The 22902-nt window shown below is 44.7% G+C and overlaps 1 protein-coding gene across 1 annotated transcript in view; it reads left to right on the top strand.

The window, feature by feature from the left end:
- Positions 4937-22902, top strand: part of DPYSL3 (dihydropyrimidinase like 3) — a 113493-nt gene continuing 95527 nt past the window's right edge. The window contains 2 exon segments of the mRNA XM_003124066.6: positions 4937-5529; positions 5532-5752. Coding sequence (XP_003124114.4) covers positions 5373-5529; positions 5532-5752 — 378 coding nt within the window. The 5' untranslated portion in view covers positions 4937-5372.

The raw sequence follows: 22902 nt of genomic DNA, 5'->3' as shown, positions 1-22902 counted from the left end.
TAAAATCCTGCTCTGCTTTATATAGCAAAAAAAAATCACAAAGTTTATAATGAATTATCAAAGGTTAACTCATTTATTATAGAGATTTTTGAGATTTCAGAAAATATAGAAATGCTTGAACGAAGAAACTAAAAGTTACTTGTAATCCTACAATTCACCTTCTGTTAATATTTTAATATATGTTATAGTTTTTCCCCTACATGTGTATATTCATGAAATATCAGAAATCTTTTTCTGTGTATTGGGATTATTAAAAATATTTTATAAGCTGGCTTTAACATGGCGCATGTGTTTGAAAAACAACCTGTTTTTAGGTTTCTAATAAACACTTCGGTCACCAAATTATTGAGCTGAAACAGAGTGATGGCCTGGCAGGAAAACTCTTAGTGTGTGATGGAGGGTTATTGAAAAGAGCAGACATTTTTAAATACATGTACCAAATACTATTATGGTGTCAACTGGCTCCATGAAACTCTGCAAAGCTAAAGTTTCAGAACATGGTCAAATTCATGTTTATAAACTGCATCATCTTAATGACATATATGTGAATATGCTCTGAGATGTTTACTGAGCACCTACTGTGTGTCAGGCACAGTGCTGAATATTCTGCAAAGACTGCCTTAGTCATTTATGGCATTTATAGGGTAAAAAGGGAGGAGGGGCTAACATCTGTACTCAAAGTGGGAAAGAGGTGATGTCAGTTCAAATTCCTGCAATTCAAGGAAGGAAAGAAAGGATGGATTTTATTTTGGTTTTGGTTGGTTTGTTTTTGGCCGACAGCATGAAGAAATTCCCCGGCCAGGGATCGAGCCATAATAGTGACAATGTGAGATCCTTACCCACTAGGCAACAGGGAACTCCCAGAGGGTGGCTTTTGATCAGAGATGTTTAAATTCACTGGTGAATCAAGGTAAAAATTTAATTCCTCTCTTTTCTCCGTGTTTTGAGTGTGGAGGCATAAGCTTCGTGAGTAGTAAAATTTTATCTTCTGTTGGGTAGATTTTTGCCTTGTAAGAATGCAGTGCGATTCATTTTGCATAAAATATACTCCGGGCACTGCCTTAGGGGGATTGCTCTGCGCAGGCCACTGCTTACTGTCCCCGATCTGATCTGTAGGTAATCGAATATGCCTCCGAATACGTTTCCCTGAAGTTGCAACCAGATATACAATGGGCTGCCCACAAGCCATCTCCGTGCACAAGGGCAAATCATTTACTGCAGAATTACAGGAAATGCAAATTTGACCTCGTGTGTGACAGGGCAAAAGCTCTATTTTGTGGCCCATGTTATAGAATTAGCTTGCTGTGTGCACATTTGGGGACAACTGTTTCATTGGAAAGTGATACAAGGTGGCCAGCGACACGTGGTGCTCTAATATGTGTGACTGCCCTAGGAAATGGCTCTTCCCCCTGATAGGGAAGGACGGGGCAAAATCACTGTGTGCTCATGGGGCCTTTGTTAGGGGGGCATCAGTAGGATATTTCTTTCTTTTTTTTTTTTTTTTTTTTTTAGGGCTGCACCAGTGGCATAGGGAGGTTCCCAGGCTAGGAGTCGAATCGGAGCTACAGCTGCCAGCCTACCCCACAGCAACACAAGATCCGAGCTGCGTCTGTGACCTACACCACAGCTCACGGCACCACGAGATACCCAGATTCTTAACCCACTGAGGGAGGTCAGGGATTGAACCTATGTCCTCCTGGATACTAGTCGGGTTCGTTAACCACTGAGCCACGACAGGAGCTCCTGAGGATATGTGCTTGTCTTAATTAAGGTTAACCTCTGCCCTAGAACAGCTGAGGACACTCAGAATTATTACCTTTCCTTTTCTTTTTTTTTGGTCTTTAGGGCCGCACCTGCGGCATACGGAGCTTCCCAGGCTAGGGGTCGAATTGGAGTTGAAGCCGCCGGCCTATACCACAGCCACAGCCACGCGGGATCTGAGCCGAGTCTGCAACCGACACCACAGCTGATGGCACTGCGAGATCCTCCACCCGCTGAGCGAGGCCAGGGATTGAACCCGCGTCCTCACGGATGCTAGTCGGGTTCGCTAACTGCTGAGCCAGGACGGGAACGCCTCAGAATTATGTTCTTTGCTAACGTCTTACTTTTGGTCTTCCCTTTCATTATCTCTTTGCCTCCTCACGACCAGACTCTGTCATGGGGCAGTTTTTAAGAGGCCAGGCTCCGAATTAGCTGGCAGAGAAGTTGAATTCTAGCTTGAGGTGCTTGCTCTGTGATACTTTGGGCGGGGAACTTAACGTGTCCAGGCCTTCTTCTCTCCAGTGGTGAAATGAGGAGAGACTTCACACCACATTTATAGGGTTGTTACAAAAGTTAAGGCAGTGCACAAGCAATTCTCTTACTCAAGGACTGAAGTCCTTAATAATCCTAAGTGGGAGAGGCAAACTCAGAGGAGAAAGACATCTAGAAGTTAAGCAAGACGCTTGGCCTAAGGCCCTGTAGCTACAGAACTGGAGTCAGAATAGCTTTTCCCATTTCAGTCTTCGTTTCAAGACTGCTTGGGCTTTCTTAATTCAACACATGTGTGTGTATGCAGCTGTCGACTCTTACAGGGGATGTTTCGGCAACAAATGTAATTATGCAGCAGATACGTTGCAATAGGCACAGCCGTGAGGCAATGGCGCTCCTGCGATGGGGCCCAGCTACGCCCACACGCGGGAATACACACAGGCATGCATCTTCGTTCCGAACATGCTCCTCTCAGAGGAAATCTTGGACTCTTTGCATGTATCCTGCTTTCGGTTGCAACTCTGGCGTGACTTGGGCCTTTACTCAGAGCCTCAGCTTCTTCACTAGTAAAACAAGGGCACCTGACTCGCCGTGTTATTAAGATGAATTAAGACGCTCTATGGAAATTCTTAGCCCTGAGCCTGGCACAGAATAAATTCCTAATAAATGTTAGTTATTATGTTTATTGTTGCCTGTGCGGATGGTGGAGGTGCCAGAGGTGTCTGCAGAGAGTCAGAGAGGGAAGACGTCAAGTTTTTTCTGACCAGCCGATGAAAAAGCTGGCCAGCTTATTTTCTTCTTGGCTCTTGGGATTATCTGACCCGATCTTATTTACCATGAGTTTCCCCCCATTCGAATTCTGTTCCACAGAGCAGGGAACCCAGGACAGCGCTGGACCCATAACAAGCCCCCCCCCCAACAGTCCGTAAATGAATAAATGAGGGGAGGAGAGGTTGAGAGCAGTGGGGAAGGGAGGGAAATAAACTATGAGAGCAAAGCGGGAGGGAATGGCTGGTTTGACTGATTTCTCACACGAATTTCTGGGTCCATCCCCAACCAGCATTTCTTAAAAAGGTGCAGCTATCCAGAGGAAGCCGGCTTAAGAAATGAGGCGTAATTTTGATAGCACACAGACAGTTTTGCAAATGCCTTTCTACTCCCTGGGGTAAGCATAACTGCTGTCAACTTACTTGTCTTTGATCTGAGTTCACAGCACCTTCCACCCCTCAAATCTTCAAGGATGTCGCAGGCCTGTCACTGGGGCCGCATTTTCCAATATTCTAATTTCCCCCTAAATTGGAGTTCAGAGTTTCATTTCATCCGCTTCAGGGCAGGTGCTTTCAACGCTGTGTCTGTGCACAAAGCCTCTGAGAGGAGCTGCCACTGTGGCACAGGGGGTTAAGGACCTGGCATTGTTGCAGCTGTGGCTGGGATTCCGTCCCTGGCCCAGGAACTTCCATATGCTGTAGGTGCAGCCATTAAAAAAAAAAAAAAAATCTACGAGATACTTATGGGCATTAAATGAATCAATACATATATGCAAAACAATTACACTAATGAGTGGCACACAGCAACCGTGCCATAAATGCTCCTTATTGTTGTTGTTATTATTATCCACTCATTCCAAAGGGATTCATGGAGTACCTTAGGTGCCTATAGATATTCTAGACTCAAGATATTCAAAGGTAAACTAAACAGACCAGTTTTCTGCCTTCATGGCGCTTATAATACAGTGGAGAATTCAGGAAATGAAGTTGAACATGTTGGGCAGACTGTCAAGGACTGAGCTACCCAGATGGAGGGTGTAGACCACACTCTGGGTGGGGACAGGCCCCCATCTGCCTGTTTAACACCCTCAGGCTGCTGTCTTCTAAAGAGCATAGGAGGCCCTCAGTTCTGATGGATGACTAAATAAAGTCACAGGGGTGACTTTCCAAGAGGGGGCCCAGTTTCGGGTGGGCATTACAGGTTCTGGGTTTGGGCTGGGTGTGCAGATGCCACGCAAGCTCTGCAGTTCCTGGACTCTGTGTTAATGTGGCAAAGTTTGGCTTAGAGGGTCCCTGGGTGGACGCGGGGGAGGGGATGACGTGGGGAAAGCATGTACCAGAGTAACACTGTGTGCGCGCCAGGGAACAAGAACCTCCAAGTCTCTGGTTGTACATTCTGGAGCTAAGTCTGGACTTGGGGGGAGGGCCGGGGGAGGGCTCTGACCTCAGTGTGTGAGGTATTATCCGCCAGGGGGTCGTGGTCCCAGAATAGGGAGGGTATTAAGAGTATTTTGCAAGGCATGTCCGTGATCTGTCATGTGACGGTGTGTAAGACAAATTAAGAGGGGATAAAAAGCAAAATCTAAAGGGGTGCCCATCAAGGAAGAAGGGGTTTAAGAGTGGGATGCAATGACAGGCTTTTGTGATTATCCATGACGCCCCTCCCCAACCCCCCACGAGGAAAACCTGTAAATTCGGGAGCTCCTTGCGTGAGGGTGCAGGTTGGTGAGGCAGATTCTAGACCTGGGAGCAATTGGGAGGCCATTCTAAGAGCAGGATGCGGCCAATCTGGGACTATAGGTAAACAAAGTCCAAGCTTGGGAGTCTGGTAAACCTGAGTTTCTATGTGTGTCGACTTCGCTTTGAAATCCAACCGCCTGAGCGGGACAGAGAGGTTTGTGCTTGTAAGGCCAACTGGGGAGTAGTAAAGCACGGCTTGTGCGCACGTGTTGAGTGCAGCAAGTTCTTGAGTGTGAATCTGGGGGTTGTTGGGCAGCGGGGAGTGTGCGTGTGCGTGTGAGCGCGCGCGCGCGCCAAGTTGCATTTCTCCTGGGATGGGCGGCTGGGACGCGTGATCGCCAGAGGCCACGTTAGGGTCCCCAGCGCGGAGGAGGTGCGGCCGGCGGGGCGGGCGGGCGGGCGAGCGCAACGCGCAGCAGCTCCGGCCCCCGCGCCGCGCTCGCTGGCTCGGGGCTCGCTGGGGACTGGCAGGAACCGGAGCAGCACTGCCGCCTCTGGCGCGAAGGCTCAGGCGCCTCCTCCCGCCCCAGTCACTGTGGCTCCGCGCACGCTGCCGGCAGCTGCCCTTTCCGCCTCTCGGGAAGAGGACCCGCGGGCCGCCGTCGCGATCCAACCATGGCCTCGGGCCGCAGAGGCTGGGACAGCTCCCACGAGGACGATCTGCCCGTGTACCTGGCCAGGCCGGGCACCACCGACCAGGTCCCGCGGCAGAAGTACGGCGGTATGTTCTGCAACGTGGAGGGCGCCTTCGAGAGCAAGACGCTGGATTTCGATGCCTGAGCGTGGGGCAGCGGGGCGCCAAGACTCCCCGGAGCAGCCAGGGCAGCGGCCGCGGCTCGGCGAGCCGCCCCGGCGCCGAGGGGGACACCCCGCGCCGGGGCCAAGGCCGGGAGGAGAGCCGGGAGCCCGCGCCCGCGTCGCCCGCGCCCGCCGGGGTGGAGATCCGGAGCGCCACCGGCAAGGAGGTTTTGCAGAACCTCGGCCCCAAGGACAAGGTAAGGGGGGCCCGGGTCTCCTCTCCGCCTGCCCGCGTTCCCTTCCCAGCCCCGGGGCGCCAGGGCCCGGACACAACTTTCTCCCGCTCACTTTGCACGGGAATGGAGGACGAGGGGGAGGAAGCGGGCATCCTCCGCTGGGGGCAGCGAGACCTCCCAGCCGGGATCTGAATGATCGGCGCGTCCTCAACCGCAACGTCTTCGTGCGCGCGGGACGGAGGCGCGTGGGTCCCCCCCGCCTGGCTGCCGCGTCCCCGGGCCATCGGTTCTGAGTGGGTGTGTCAGTCCGGCCAGCCCGGAAGGCTGAGTGGTTTCCAGCCCTTCTCTCGGTCTGAGTACCCAGCAGCACGATTGTCTTGGTGTCCCCGCTGACGCTAGATTAGATCTCAAGGGTCATCACCAGGGCGGCGGGCAACGCGGTCTTGGGAAAACAGGGGGTCGTCGCCATAGTACCCGGATGAAAGTAGGGGATGGGCGGTACCCCCCCGCCCCCTTCAAACATCAGCCCTGTCCCTGAAACTTTTGGGTGTGGAGCGACCAGACTAAACACCCGAATCCCCATGCCTCTTTTCAGTCCTGGATTGGCATTTCCCATCTGTGCTTGTAAAGTGTATATTTGTGTGGGTAGTTTGGCACAAGCCTGGGGACCCAGCTTTCTGGCGAAGAGTATTATTGTGTTTTTGAAAATCAGCCAGAGTATGAAGGGTGCACGTTAAAGTAGCACCAGCTGCAGGTTCGCTGCTGCTCTTCCATGTGCCAAAGCCAGTTTCTTCTGTGTGTGTGTGTGTGTGTGTGTGTGTGTGTGTGTGTGTTTGAGACACTCAGGTCACCCTGAGCTGACTTAAGATATGGCCCTGAAATCCAGCTTGCCCTCATTTATTTGTTTATTTCATAGGCAATCAGGACCACAGTTCAGAAAATTCAGGGCCTGGACAGGGTTGGAGGACTGGGAGTTCAAGCTGCTTTTGAGGTGGGGAACAATAGTAACCAGATACCTCACCCTGGTTTTGAGAATGGCTGCAGAATCCCGCTGCATATATTATATCACTAATACGCTCTTATGAAAAATAACCTGAAATGGAAATGTGTGCCTCTGAGCAGTGACAGTTAACGCTACCCCAAGTTTTAGATGTTTTTCCATTAAAATCCAGCGAGCCAGGGAAGGAGAGGCCAATCTGTGCACTCTTGGATTTTTGCAAGTTTAAAAAACAACAAAGCTTTAACTATTGATTACAGGGAAAGAAAGTACTGAAATGAGTACTGTTTAAAGGCGCCTTTGGGGAGCAGAGCGGTGCGTTTGTAATCACTCATTTAGTTTGTGCTTTTCATCTGTGGTTTAGAATAGGGAATTCCTCTAGGCCCTGCTCAAATCCCCTTTTAGGGTAAACTTCTGGTCTTGTGGCGAGGGTTTGGCTGATTTCTAAACTGAAGAATGGCCCTAGGGAAAGGTTCCTGCCTCCCTTCAGGTCTGACTTTGATCACTATTGAAAGAGTCCCTTCCTGACTCCAAGGGGCGGGAGAAGTGATGGGAAAATCGGTCACAATTGCTGTGAGTCAGGGCTGTTCCCTCTGCTGCAACACCCCTGATGTAAGCCAGATAATATGCCTGGTTTGCAAGATTGAAGAATGGTGACTAGAGGAAGGAAAAATGTTAAACCCACCAATTCTTTCGTTTCCCTTCCTTTCGCCAACCCTATACTTTTGGCTCCTAATTAAAAAATAATCGTACAACCTAAGCATCAGCCGGGTTTCTAGTGCTACTTGGTTATTTCTAAGCTCAGGCTTGCTGTCAGCTTCATCCAGGCCATGCTATTATCTCTAATTGGGTTGAATCACACTGTTCAAAGAGGCAGCAGAGGTTATCTGCTTCTGAGCTGGGCGACTATTTCCTTGAGGATAGGGATTGTGTCTTTGGATTTATCTTTGTGGCGGCGATGCCTGGAACATTGGAGGTGCTGGGTGAAAGATTGATACATTGAACCTCCTTAATGAAGCGGCCTCTTTTGCTATACAGATGCACAGCCATCATCTGGCCTCTGTTTGAATGCTCCTATTTTCAGGGAGCTCACTACCTCATGAAGCAATTTTGGATGACTTTACATGAAAAAAATTAAATTAAGCCCAAGTCTGCCTGCTTGTAGCTTCTGCACAGTAACTATTCTGAGTTGTGATCCCTAGAAATATAAGAATAGCTATGCTTCTTTATTCTGAGTTATTGTAATGATTTTAAGCATGTGGGGCTCATGTGTCTGTCAGAAAAAAAATGGGGTAATGTCATGTAACAAATAGTCCCCAAATCTCAGTGGCTTAATCAAACCATGACGGTTTGTTTTCTCCCTCCTTCTACTTGTCTGTCATGGTTCTGGAGGGCAGCTCTGTTCATCCTTGCCCCTCGGAGACCTAGACTGATGGAGGTCCCAGGGCCTCACGTCCATGGTGGGAAAAGCATGTGGCATATTGCTCACAGATTCTCCAGTTCCCACACTGCAGTCATAAACATGACTTACGCTCATACTTCATGGGCCAGAGCAGATCATTCGTCCAGGTCTCACTTCCAAAGAACCAGGAAGGTGCACTCTTACCAGGATCCTATAAGAGAGAGGTTAGATGTATTTGGGAAATGGCTTTGATACTCTCCCAGATTGGGGGGTGGGTTACTGGGATGAAAGGTGGCTCACCCCTTACAGATGATGTGACCATAAATGCTTAACTTACCCTCTGTTGCTCAGTTTTCTTTCTTTCTTTCTTTTTCTTTCTTTCTTTCTTTCTTTCTTTCTTTCTTTCTTTCTTTCTTTCTTTCTTTCTTTCTTTCTTTCTTTCTTTCTTTCTTTCTTTCTTCTTCCTTCCTTCCTTCCTTCCTTCCTTCCTTCCTTCCTTCCTTTCTGGTAGCAGTGATACTTTGCACCTGGTACTCAATACCAGGTACTCTTCGTTACTCTTAATTACGCTTTGATTTTTTTTTTTTTTTACTGCCTTTTCTATCTTTGAGGGCAACTATCACATTCTCCTTACTGTTCTCTTTTTTTAGCCTTATTATTTTCACTTTCTTCAGCTCTTCCTTGTAGGAGCCTTTCACCATTTGAATTTCCTTTGCAGATTACACTATATTTTATAAATACTCTTTGAAAATATAGTGCCCAGAGCTGAACACATTGTTCTAGATGGGACGTGGCTGTAGCCAAATGCATGAGGCGAGTTACTTCCCCTGATTTATCCATGACATATGCTTCTGTAGTAGAGATTACATGCAACAATTCAATAAACAACGTCCTACTGTTTACAATGTCTCTGTAATAAACTCCATGACATTCAGGCCTTCAGAAACCTTTCCACTTAAGCCAGGTGGGAGACTGCAGACTGTGCAGGTACAGTTGAACCTAAAACAAAAACAAAAGGAAAAAAGATATATTTTTACTAGGATTTTTCCCCCCTATGTAATATAGTCATCACTATCCTAGCTCATCTTTCCATTATCAGGATAATTTTGAAGTTTAATTCTATGATATAGCGTCTCTTACTGCAGCTTTGACTAGCTGCAGATTTGATAAGTATCTCTTTTTGAGCTCCTTCTGTGTTCTGACATAAATATATAAAAGTATCTCTTTTTGAGCTCCTTCTGTGTACCTGACATAAATGTATATATATATATATATATATATTTTTTTTTCTTTTGCAGGCAGTTAAACCCAGAGGAACTAAGTGTTTAGCCCCAAGTTAACACAGATAATAAGTGAAGAGGCAGAATTCAAGCTGATATTTGGGATTCCAGAGTCCCCCCTCTTTCCAGACTAGGGTTCCTCTTCTTTATTTTAATTCAGTGAGCCTCACCTTTGCATCTGTTCCTGACACGTTACTGTCACACAGGGCAAGGACAGAGCTTCCCACCTCACGGCAGAAGCTGTCCCCTCTGCCCCTGCCGGCCAGCAGGATGCTTGGAGCTCAGATGCGCAGCCTTTGAGAATACCTGCTGCGAAATCCTTATTCTTCCAAACTGATGCTGAAGCTATTGAAAGACAGGTTTTTTTTTTAATACCATGATAAAATTAAAATGTGCTTTGGCTCTAGCACAGCTCATTATTAATTCCCACCTTAAGGAAGTGAGTGTACAGGAGTTCCCGTACTCATTAATAAATGAGTACGAGTTCCCATCGTCGTTCAGTGGTAATGAACCTGACTAGTATCCATGAGGGTGCGGGTTTGATCCCTGGCCTTGCTCATTGGGTTAAAGATCTGGTGTTGCTGTGAGCTGTGGTGTAGGTTGCAGACTCGCCTTGGATCTGGCGTTGCTGTGGCTGTGGTATAGACCAGCAGCTACAGCTCCTATTCAGCCCCTAGCCTGGGAACTTCCATATGCCACAGGTGTGGCCCTGGGGGGTGAGGGGAGGGAAGGATAGGAGCAAACAAACAAAACAAAAAATAAATGAGTATGTTGAGAAGGGGTTAAATAACAGACGTGTTTGGTAGGATGAAAATGTAATGAATGTCACTGGGTTATACTCCAAATGCCAAGTTCCAGGTTCAAATTTTCCCTGGGTGTTTATGTTTGTGGTTCTGGACCTATTGGTAAACACCTTATTAAATTATGTATTCATATTTTTCTCATGATGGGCATTCTATTGCTCAAATCCTCTGCACAAACTTCTTGCTTACACTTTTTGATGATGCAGAACAAAAGCAGTTTCTAAGTGAGAAGTAAATATTTTTTTCACGATTTTCGTCAAGATGCTTTCCATGCATGCAGATTTTTTTCAGCAGTGAAGAAATTACTGAAGGGAAGAGAATTATGATATATGCTCTGCCAAGAGCAAATGATTTTGCAAATAGTCATCCAGTGAAAACAAAGTAATAAAATTGTGATTACATGAGTCTATGATAGCCCCCTTTAGGGAGCTGGGGGGTCACTTCTGGTTCCTTGCACATGGGCCACTTTTGTGCAAGATATTTCCTTGGGACGTCAGCAGGATTTCTGGGCGTAGGAGGGGAGAATTGAAACAAAAGAGATGTGGTTCTTATTTACCATTTGCCTTTTTTGTCCTGGGTGATGGTTTTCAAAATGATTCCGAAAAATTAAAGTTTTCCTCCTTACCCTACACAAGCAAAGACAGCTAGCAATTGAATGCTGGGTTTATAAAGGCCTCTCGAGTCATCCAAATCCCAACCCTTAGAGTAGTAACTGAATTTTACAAGGCTGCTCTGACCAACTGAAATTTGCACTCAGGCTGGGGAGAAGCTCTTATTTACCTGGCCCTCAGGCCACAGTTGAATCTGGGCATATATTTACTTAGCCAAACTTGGATTTGTTTGAAACCCTTCAGAACTTTCGTTGACTTTGACAGTAGGCATTTGAGGAACATAAAAATGGTGCCTTCTAAGTAATGCTGCGATTGGCAGAGTTCCCTCAAAGTAATGGCCCCTGGAGACAGGGTTTTGCTGATGGCTCTTGTAAGTAATGTTTTAGAAGGCCAGTGTGCTGTCTGGGATGCTTTCTGTGAGTGATTTCTGTAGCTGATTTTCTTTATGATTAGTTTCCACTGGGTATTATCCTTACAAATAATGTTCCTGTGAGACAGTGGATAAAGCTCCCTACGAAGAGGAAATCTGGCCAAGGAGAATGCAACCCGTGACTGCAAGTTAAGCCCTCTGTTTGCAAGAAGAGGCAGCAGGTCCATTTGGGTGTGGAAGCACTTTGAAAGATTAAACTTCTAGGAAAATATAATGTTAAAATTTATCTGCACTCTCTCTTTTTTTTTTTTTAATGGCTGCACCCATGGCCTATGGAAGTTCTCTTTAACCCACTACACCAGGCTGGGGATCGAACCCAGCCCTCTGAAGCATCCCAAGCTGCTGCAGTCGGATTCTTAACCCACAGAGAAAACTCCTATACTCTTAACATGGACTCATGTGGCATTCAAAAAACAGTTCTACTCCATCAAAAAGCAATGAGATGAGACAAAAAGAAAGACAACTGGATAATGCATTAGCTTTTCACCACCTAGCTATCCAGTTTAGGCACGTTACTTCCCTTCTCTCTGAGTTTTAATTTCCTTCTTTCTGAAATGAAGGGGTTGGAGCAGAGGGTCCCTACCTACCACAAGGGTCTATAAACTTTTCTGATGATGCTCCTTGATGCAAACATTTTTGAACATACTCTTTCTCTATGTATATATATGTAAACATACATATGTATGCACACACATGTGTATATATGTAAATTACCTATACAGTAATGTACTGCTATCTCATGATATTATACAATGCAAAGAAAAGGAATAGATGGAATCATAAATACAAATATAAATCCCGATATTTTTTCCTTGCCCACCCAGTCGGATAAGTGCTTCTAAGTCCATGGTCTTTGGAACAAAGCCATGCCTGTCAGTGGTTCTAATATTATTAGTGAGTTCATTGCCAGTCTGAGCCCTTCAGGGTCATATCTTCTTTCATGGACCTGTATCTAAGAGTAAAGTTTAAAGCCATTGAAGGCTTGTGATGAGGCTCAAAACTGGGTGGCAGGAAGGGTTCAGTGTACTTTTTATAGATAGATGTGTGGGGTGGGGCCAGTGGGGTGTGGATAACGAGGGGTCCCCAAATCTCCCTTCACCCACTGATTTTCTCTTTTCTCCTTTATTTGAAAAAGTTGCTGAGCACCAGCTTTGTAGGTGTACAGTCAAAACCTAATGTTGGAGAAGAAACCAAGGTGAATCAAATAGCTCAACACCGGGAAAACATAAACTGCCTCCCTTCCTCATAATATCCCAGAGAAAATTGCCACTAACCCAAGAGCCATTTTCTTTACTCCAAAATAAAAGTACGAATATGTGGCATTATCTGTTTTTCACTGATTTTTCACCACTTTTTATGTTTTATTTCTTGATTTTAACCACTTTGTAAGACATGTAATCAGCTTGATGGCTGAGAGCCGTCTTAGGTTCACAGCAAAACCGAGTGGAAAGTACAGAGATTTCCCATATTTCTCCTGCCCCCTGCCCCCACTCTTGCCTAGCCCCTCCATTACCTCCGTCCCCAAGAGGGGTACCTTTGTTACAGTGGTCGAACCTCTTGACACAGCATCACCATCCCAAGTGCGTAGTTTACATCTGGGTTCACTCTGGGTGTTGTGCATTCTGTGGATTTTGACAAATGCATAATGCATGCATAATTATAGTATCAAGTGGAGTTGTTTTCACTGCCCTAAAAATCCTGTAAAATCATAGGATATCTAATCTTTTCAGGTTGCTTTCTTTACTTAGTAAAACGCATTTAAGCATCTGTTCATGGCTTGATAGCTCATTTCTTTTTAGCACTGAATATTCCTTGGTCTAGATTTACTCCGGTTTATTTATTCATTCACGTACTGAAGGACGTTTCGGTTGTGTCCAAGTTTTGGCAGTTAGGGCTAAAGCTGTTGTAAACATTCATTGGCAGCTTTTTGTGTGGACGAAGCTTTTCAATTCATTTGCGCAAGTTGAGTGTGATTGCTGCGTCGCCTGGTAAGAGTATATTTGGTTTTGCAAGAAATCGCCAAACTGTCTTCCAAAGTAGTTGCACCCTTTTGCTTTCCCTCCAGCAGTGAATGAGAGTTCTGGTTGCTCCACATCCCTGAGCAGCATTTGGTGTAACCCCTGTTTTGGATTTTAGCCGTTCTAGCAGAGGCGTAGTTGTATCTCACTTGTCGCTTTAATTTGCAATTCCCTGATGACGATATGCTATTGAGCATGTTTTTATATGCTTACTTGTCATCTCTATGTCTTCTTGTGAAGCATTTGTTCAGTTCTTTTGCTCATTTTTAATTTGGGTTGCTCATTTTATTAGCGTTTATTGTTTTAAGAGTTCTTTGTATATTGTGGATAACAATCCTTTATCACCTGTGTCTCTTGAGTACTTTTTCCTGGTCTGTGTCTTGTCTTCCGATTCTCTTCACATTTTCTTTTGTGAGGCACAAGATCGTTGTTGTTGTTATTGTTGTTTTCTTTTGGCCATGCCTGTGGCAGGTGCAAGTTCTGGGGCCAGGGATTGAACCTGTGGCACAGCAGCAGCCAAAGTTACAGCAGCAACAACTCTGGATCCTTACCCTTCTGTGCCAACAGGGGAACTCCAAGTTTTAAATTCTAATCAAGTTAAGCTTACCCATTACTTCTTTTGATGTTGTATCTAAAACGTTGCCATACCCAAGGTCATCTAGATTTTCTTCTATCTTATCTCCTAAGGGTTTAGAGTTTGCCATTTTCCGTTTAGGTTTGTGATCCCTTTTGAATTAAATTTTGTGAGGAATGTAAGATTTGTGTCTAGATTCATTTGATTGCCGGTGGATGTCCCAATGGTCCAGCACCATTTGTTGAAAAAGACTGTCTTTGCCTCATTGTGTTGCCTCTGCACCTTTGTCAAAGATCAGTTGCCTATATTTATATGGGTCTATTTCTAGGCTTCTGTTCCGTTCTTTTTAAGTTTGATTAAAGTATAGTTGATTTACAGTGTTCTTTCAATTTTTGCTATATAGGCTCTCTATTTTTATTCATTAATCTATTTATCCACTTGCCAAAACCACCCTGTCTTAGATGTACCAGTTCCTTGGAGTTTCTTACCATTAAGTATTCAGATTGTGCATTTCTTCTTGTTTGAGTTTTAGTGGATTGTGTTTTTCAAGGAATTAGTCTATTTCATTTGGGTTATCAAATTTATGGGCAGAGAGATTTTCATAGTATTTCTTTTTTTTTTCATGGCTGCACCTGCGGCATATGGAAGTTCCTAGGCTAGGGGTCGAGTTGGAGCTGTACCTGAGGCCTATGCAACAGATGCAGCAATACTGGTTTGAAGCCACATCTGCAAGCTGTACGTGGCAATGCCAGATCCTTAAACCCACTGAGTGAGGCCAGAGATCAAACCCGCATTCTCACAGAGACTATGCTGGGTTCTTAACTGGCTGAGCCCAATGAAAGTCCCTTTATAGTATTTTTTTATTATTCTTATTTTTAAACATATAATGATTTTAATTTTTTTCCCATTATAGCTGGTTTATAGTGTTCTGTCAGTTTTCCACTGTACAGCATGGTGACCCAGTTACACATACATGTGTACATTCTTTTTTCTCACATTATCAAGCTCCATCATAAGTGACTAGACATAGTTTCCAGGGCTACAAAGCAGGATCTCATTGCTAATCCATTCCAAAGGCAATAGTCTGTGTCTGTTAACCCCAAGTTCCCTTTATTATTCTTTGAATGTACATAGGATCTATAGTGATGTCCACTCTTTTTTTTCTAGTATTTATGTATATGTATATATATATATATTTATGTATTTATTTCTTTATCTTCTAATATATGTCTTCTCTTATGTCTTCTCTTTTTTTCCTTAGTTATCCTGCCTAGATGCTTATCGATTTTATTGAACTTTTTGAAAAGCGAGCTTTTGGCTTAATTTTATTTGTTGCCTTTTTGTTTTCAATTTAATTGATTTATGTTCTATTTTTAATTCCTTCTTTTCTTCTGCTTACTTTGGATCTGATTTGTCTTCCTGTTCTAGTTTCTTAAGACGGAGGCTTAGACTATTGATTTTTCTAAGATATGCATTCAGTGTTTCCCTCTAAGCACTTCTTTAATTGTATCCCACGGATTTTATATATTATATTTTCACTTTAGCTCAAAATATTTTACAATTTCTTTTGAGATTTTTTTCTTTGACCCAAGTGTTATTTAGCAGAGTGTTGTCTAATCTCCAAGTATGTAGGGGATTTTCCATCTCTCTCTCTTTTTATTTCTAATTTAATTCTGTTGTGGTCTGAGAATAGATATTATGTGCTCTCTGTTCTTTTAAATTTGTTAAAGTATGTTTCATAGCCCAGAATGTGGCCTGTCTTGGTGAAAGTTCTAGCGAACTTGAGAAGAATGTGTAGTCTGCTGTTGGACAGAAACGTTTGTAAATTTCAGTTATATCCGGGTCATTGATAGTCCTGTGGTGTTCAACTCTGTCTTTACTGATTTTCTGCCTGCTGGATTTGTTCATTTTCGGTAGAAGGGTCTTAAAATCTCCAAGTATAACAGTGGATTTATTTATTTCTCCTGCAATTCTACCGCTTTTTCCCTCACTAGTTTTGATGCTCTGTGTTTAGGCGTATGTACTTAAAATTGTTTGGCTTTCCTGAAGAATTGACCTTTTATCATTATGTAGGGCCCTTCTTTAAACCTGATAACTTTTTTACTTTGAAGTCTGCCTTACCTGAAATTAGTATAGCTACTTCTGCTTTGTTTTAATTAATGTTTGCACGGTATGTTTTTCCCCCATCCATCTACTTTTAGTTTATATGTGTCCTTATGTCTAAAGCTGGTTTCTTGTAGACAAAGTGTAGCTGGGTTGTGTTTTTTATTTTTTATTTTTTTATTTTTAGGGCGCACCTGCAGCATATGGAAATTCCCAGGCTAGGGGTCAAATTAGAACCACAGCTGCCGGTCTATGCCTCAGCCATAGCAATGCCAGATCTGAGCCATCTCTGTGACCTACACCACAGCTCACAGCAACACTGGATACTTAACCCACTGAGCTAGGCCACGTATTGAACTCATGCCACAGTGGGAACTCCTGGGTTGTATTTTTGATCAGCTCTGACAATCTCTGTTTTTTAACTGGTGTATTTAAACCATTGATATTCCAAGTGATTATTGATATAGTTGGATTAATATTTACTGTTTTGTGAGTGTTTTCTTCTTGTTTTCTGTTCTTACTTTTGTTTTCCATTCTTTTTCTGCCTTTTGCGATTTTTAAATGAGCATTTTATTTTATTTTATTTATTTTTGTCTCTGTCTTCTCAGGGCCGCACTCACAGCACATGGAGGTTCCCAGTCTAGGGTCTAATTGGAGCTGTTGCCACCGGCCTATGCCACAGCCACAGCAACGTGGGATCCGAGTCATGTCTACAACCTACACCACAGCTCACGGCAATGCTGGATCCTTAACCCACTGAGCGAGGCCAGGGATCGAACCCACAACCTCATGGTTCCTGGTCGGATTTGTTTTGGTTGTGCCAGGATGGGAACTCCATAATGAGCATTTTATATCTTTCCATTTTTTTGCCTTTCTTAGTGTATCAGTTATACATTTTTTAAAAAACTTTTTAAACTGGTTTCCCTAGAGTTTGCAATATACCTTTACAACTAATTCGATTCAATTTCAAATAACACTCACTAACAAAATAATCCCAGTTGCACCCTCCTGTCTCTTGTATCTTTGCTGTTACTCATTTCACTTATATGTAAGCATAAGTAACAAAGAACTGAATATAGTTTTGCTGTTATTATTTTAAATAAACTTACATATTAGCTCAGTTAGAAATCAGAAAAAGGAAGGTTTTTATTTCTCTCTGCGCGTCCTGTCTCCAGCCCACGTCCCTTCTTGATGCAGGTCCACATGTCTGACCTCTGTCATTTTCCTTCTCTCTGAAGAGCTTCTTTCACCAGGTCTTGCGAGGCAGCCCTGCTGCCAACGAATGTCCCCAGTTTCCATTTGTCTGAGAACATCTTTATTTCTCCTTCGGTTTTGAAAGGTATTTCGCAAGATCAGAATTTAGTCTGTTTTTTGTCTCTCAACCCTGGAAGTATCTCACTCCCTCCTCTTCTGGCTGGCATCACTTCTGAGACGTCAAATGTAGCTCTTACCTTTGCTCCTCTATAGGTAAGGTATCCATACCGCCACCCATCCCTGGCTTTTTTCAAGATTTTTTTTTTTAGCTCTGACTTTCTGGCATTTGAATATGATATGCTTAGGTGTAGTTTTTTTGTCTTTTGTGGTTTTTTTGGACTTAGCATCCTGTGAGCTTCCTGGATCTGTGGTTTGGTGTCTGACATTAATTGGGGGGAAATTATCAGGCATTATTGCTGTAAGTATTGCTTCTGATTTCTTCTAGTATCCCTATTATTTACCTGTTACACCTTCTGTAAGTTCTCCAAAGTGCTTGGGTATTCTGGGGTTTTTTTTCCCCCCAATCTTTTTCCTTTGTCCTCAGTTTTGTAAGTTTCTATTTTATTTATTTATTTATTTATTTGGTCTTTTGAGGGCCACACCCATGGCATATGCAAGTTCCCAGGCTAGGGGTCTAATTGGAGCTTTAGCTGCTGGCCTACACCACAGCCACAGCAACGCCAGATCTGAGCCACCTCTTCGACCTACGCCATAGCTCATGGCAACGCCGGATCGTTAACCCACTGAGCGAGGCCAGGGATCAAACCTGTGTCCTCGTGGATGCTAGTCAGATGGTTCCCAGTGAGCCATGATGGGAACTCTGTAAGTTTCTATCATAATAACCTCAAGTTAAGAGATTCTTTCTTCCATTGTATCGGGTCTACTAATGAGCCCATCAAAGGCTTTCTTCATTTCTTACAGTGTTTTTGATCTCGAGCATTTTTTCTGATCCTTTGTTGGAATTCCTCTCTCTCTGCTTACATTGTCGTCTTCTTCCATTGAAACCTTTAGCACACGAGTCACAGTTTTTCTAAATTCCTAGGCAGATAATTCCAACTTTTCTGCCGTGTAGGACTCCGTTTCTGATGCTTGTTCCGTCTCTTCAAACTGTGATCTTTGCCTTTTAGAACGCCCCGTTATTTTTGTTGACAGCCGCACACACCGTATTGGGTAAAAGGAGTGACAGTGAGTAGACCTTTGCTGACGCGGTGGTGACAGGCGGGTGGAGGAAAGTGCTCGGTGAGGTCTCCGTCTTTTGGGGACCCCGTGCCTCTGAACCGAGGACTTCACCCCCTTCTCATTCCTTCCCTGGCTGGCCGGAGGGGGCTGGAGGTGTGTGTTTTTCCTCTCCACGTGGAAGGCTGGAGGTAGTGACGTCCCCCCAACCCCAGGTAGGTTAGGCTTAGGTGGAATGGTTTCTTCTGAAGGCCACTTGTAAAGCCCCGAGTGTTGGGTGTATTTCACAGTGTCCCCCACCCCCACCCCGCAGAAGCATCAGGGATTTTTCTCCGTTCTTCGCTGTGGGGAGCAGGTGGAGCTCTCAGAGACGGCCGTCACGGAACTCTGAGGACACCCTGACACTGGGTAACTGGGTCCCCCTCCAGCTTTTCCCTGTTGGAGCCACCCCCACTGAGCCCCCCGCAATTCATCATTCCCCGTTTAGCTTTTCCTACTTCAGCCCTGGTTCCCTTGGGAGTGTGTGCTTCTGACTTTCTGTTCAGGCAAGTTGTGAATTTCTGTGTTTGCCTGTCTGTGTCTCCACTTTGGAGGGCAGTGGTTTTCCCTGTGTCCTCACCTTTCTGCTGGATTGAAGAGTTGTTGGTTAGTTAGTTTGCTTAGCTTTTTTTACTTGTCGTTAGGATGGAGTGGTGACTTTTCAGCTTCTTATGTGCTGGATCTGAAACCCTAAACTATTTTTTAAAAACTTAAGGGAGTTCTCGTCGTGGCGCAGTGGTTAATAAATCCGACGAGGAACCATGAGGTTGCGGGCTCGATCCCTGGCCTTGTTCAGTGGGTTAAGGATCTGGCGTTGCCTTAACCTATGGTGCAGGTTGCAGACACAGCTCGGATCCCGAGTTGCTGTGGCTCTGGCATAGGCTGGCAACTACAGCTCTGATTAGACCCCTAGCGTGGGAACCTCCCTATGCCGCGGGAGCGGCCCAAGAAATGGCAAAAAGACAAAAACAAACAAACAAAAAAAACTTAAGTTATTATGGCATCTTTATAGAGCATCAAAGATTTTCCAAAATATAATTTACAATAGTACTCTGTCGTGAGGTATCACATATTTAATAACTTATTCCTTTTAATTGGACATTTATGGTTTTATTTTCAGTTTTGACTTCACTTTTACTTTCTCTTCTTTTGCCACTATAAATAAGGAAGGATGGACCTCCTTCTAGCTAAATCCTTTTTTTTTGGCTGCACCTATGGCATATGAAAGTTCCCAGGCCAGAGACTGAATCCAAGTTGCAGATGCAACCTACCCCCCAGCTATGGTAATGCTGCATCCCACTGTGCCATACTGGGAACCAAACCCACACTTGCCACAGAGACAACCCTGGATCTTTCACCTGCTACACCACAGTGGGAACTCTGGAGCTAAAGCTTAATGCGTATTCATTTCCTTTCCATTTGTCAGTGGAAAATTCCTAGCAATGCCCGACTGTGGTGTGGTCATTTTCATGCTGCAGGAACATTGATCATGGCTTGGGTCTTTCCTATGTGAAAGTTTATGGCAGGAAATGTAAATGGGGAAAAGATGAAAGAAGATTTTAAATCTTAGCTGGAGATAAAAACATAGACAGTTAAATTTGTAAAAGAAGATGCTTTAAAAAAAAAAAACAGAATTCTTCTCTATCAAAGTAGTTCATGTTGTAATCCCTTGTAATTTTGCTTTTCTTTGGATTTAGGGCACAAATGTGAGATTTAAGGTGTGTTCTAATGAAAAGATCCATTTAAGGAATACCAATTTATGCAAAGTATTGCTATCTCTAAACCTCACAGTAATTCCACAAAATGGGTATTAATAGCTACACAGTTTAGGAGAGAAACTCAATCTCAGAGAGGTTACTTGATTTCCTGTAGCCGTACAACTAGAAATGGACAAATTCAGGATTCAAGCTCTTGGACTGTCTTCTCTCTGGTTGCTTTTTTATTTTTCTTTCTTGGGCTGCACCTGCATCATATGGAAATTCTCAGGCTAGGGTTGAATTGGAGCTGTAGCTGCAGTCATACACTGCAGCCAAAGCAACACCAGATCTGAATCCCATCTTCGACCTATGCTGCAGCTATGGCCATGGTGGATCCTTAACCCACGGAGCAAGGCCAGGGATAGAACCCACATCCGCATGGATACCATGTTGAGTTCGTAACCCATCAAGCCACAATGGGAACTCCCTGATTGCTTTTTATATGTCACTTTGCTATTCTCCTAATATTTGGTAGCACTTAAGAATTAGTATTGAATGGGGTCCACCACCTAGAACTGGCTTGACTAAGAGAATCATTCAAAATAAAATATCTACTGGTGGGTCTTTTCGGAAAGTGAGAGGGTGGACTCCCAGAGCTGAATAGGAAAGCTAAGTTTGGTCAAGTCCAAAGGATGAACTCAGTAGCCAAAACAGAGAAATACTGGCAGCTAAGAGGCCGTAGGAGGAGACCGGGAGATGGAGCAAGGAGAGGAAGAAGTGGAGAGGGACTCAGATAGCTGTCATGAAAGGCGCAAAATGCCTCCTAATGATTCTTATTGGGTTCTGTGACTTGCTGGTTGCTTGACCTGATTTAAAGGCACCTGCTAAGTATTCAAAGGATGGTGGCAGAGAGGGAGCTCAGATCCCGGTCTGCAGGACCGGGGAGCCCCCACACCACTGTCATAGATAGGCTCTATTGAGGGCAGACTCACTTGGTTTATTTCCAAGGAGTTAGACTGGGTCCATGGAGAAATGATGCTGCATGTACATGGAACTGGAAGTTGGCTGGGGAGGAGTTGTTTCCCTCGGACTTCATCCTGTCACTTAGAAGTCAGTAGAGCCAGTGAAGTGGACAGTTGTGTGACGAATGGGTCGTGAGGGAGAAGGAAGAGAAGACAGGTGTTGAATGAGAGTATCCCACTCAATTGGTAGGGAGAGAAAACCTTTCCAGAGGTGTGGTTTTCTCCTACACACCCCTGAGGGAGTCAGGAAGCCAGTGAGATGACAGGAGTTTGCAATGAGCATGGGGGATTTGAAGTCATAGCCGTGTTTGGCAGTGCTTGCTTTCAGCTAACAGTTTGCAAACAAAAGATGCAGGGGTCACTCACTTATCTCAACAGGAGCCTTTCCAGGCTGTGAAGTATCTTTCCCAGCTACTAGCCTCCCTAGCACCGGCCTAGGTAGCCAATATGTAAGGGAGTGGGTGTGGCTGTGTGCCAACAGAACCTCATTTGTGATAACAGGTGGTGCCCTGGATTTGACCCAAGAGCAATAGTTTGCCAGCCTTGTTTTGAATACAGGAAGAAGGGCACAGGTGTGGGTGTGTGCCTTTGCATGTGTGTGGCAGAGATGGCGGCTTCAAAACTGAGTGCTCAGAAGCGGGGAACCGGGCTTGGGTCAGGTCACAGGAAGAAGAGAGCAGAAAATGGATATTCACCCCAAGATTTCTTCATCGCAAGACAGATTCCTCAGAGGAGCCTGGAGAATCTCAGAGCTAGAAGCCGTTTCAAGGATCATTTTTCTCCCTTTCACCTTATAAAGAAGAGAATTGAGACCTCAAGAGGGGAATAAGGATGAAAAACAAAACTTGTGTGCTTACTGCATGTCAGACATTGTTTTTTTTTTTTTTTTAAACAGTAGTAAAACACATCACATAAAATTGACCAATTTTGACCATTTTGAAGTACCCTTAGGGTGTTGTACAGTCATCGCCGTCTCGTTCCAGAATTTTTCATCGCCCTAAAAGGAAACGCTACCCCCATGAAGGAAGGCGTCCATCCCCACTGCCCCCTTCCCTCCAGCCCCTGGCAGCCACTGGCCTGCTTTCTGTCTTTGTGGGTTTGCTTATTCTGGACATTTCCTGTAAATGGAGCCCCGCAATAGGAGGCCCTTCCGTGTCTGGCTTCTTCCACTTAAGCTGAATGTTCTCAGGGCTCGTGCATGTTGTGGCGTCTGTTTATATCCTTCTGTAGCGGATCATGTTCCATCGTGCGGATAGGCTGTGTCTTGTTTTTCTCTCCACCAGCTGATGGACATCTGGGTGGTTTCTCCTTTCTGGCTCCTGTGCATGGTGCCATGCTGGACACTTTTTAAAGCGTCTTATGTTTATGAACTGAATTCTGTTCACAGACAGCTCGCCTGGAGGTTCTCTAATGAGAAGGGGGAGGTTAGGTCACCTCTTAGCAGAAGGGAGTTGGGAGGGTGGTGCTAAGACCCAGATGTCCTGTTTTCCCGCCAGCTTCTCTTTGCCCTCTGCCCACCTGCCCCGCTCTGGAAAGTCAGCACACACAGGGCCCTCCTTGCCTCTTCTTCCCCAAGGTCCACCCTGGCACGTGTGCTCGGTGCAAACCAGGTGAATCAGCCCCTCCCCTGAATAACACGGAGGAAGCCAGGGAAGGGCTGGAGATCATTTGTAAGAAGTCACTAATTTTATTTTATTTTATTTTATTTTATTTTATTTTATTTTATTTTATTTTATTTTATTTTTTTGGCTTTTTGCCTTTTCTT

This window comes from Sus scrofa, chromosome 2 (genome assembly GCF_000003025.6).
Source record: "Sus scrofa isolate TJ Tabasco breed Duroc chromosome 2, Sscrofa11.1, whole genome shotgun sequence".
Classification (NCBI taxonomy): Eukaryota; Metazoa; Chordata; class Mammalia; order Artiodactyla; family Suidae; genus Sus; species Sus scrofa.
Note: the sequence above shows the minus strand (reverse complement) of the source record. Positions and strands in the feature narration are given on the sequence as shown.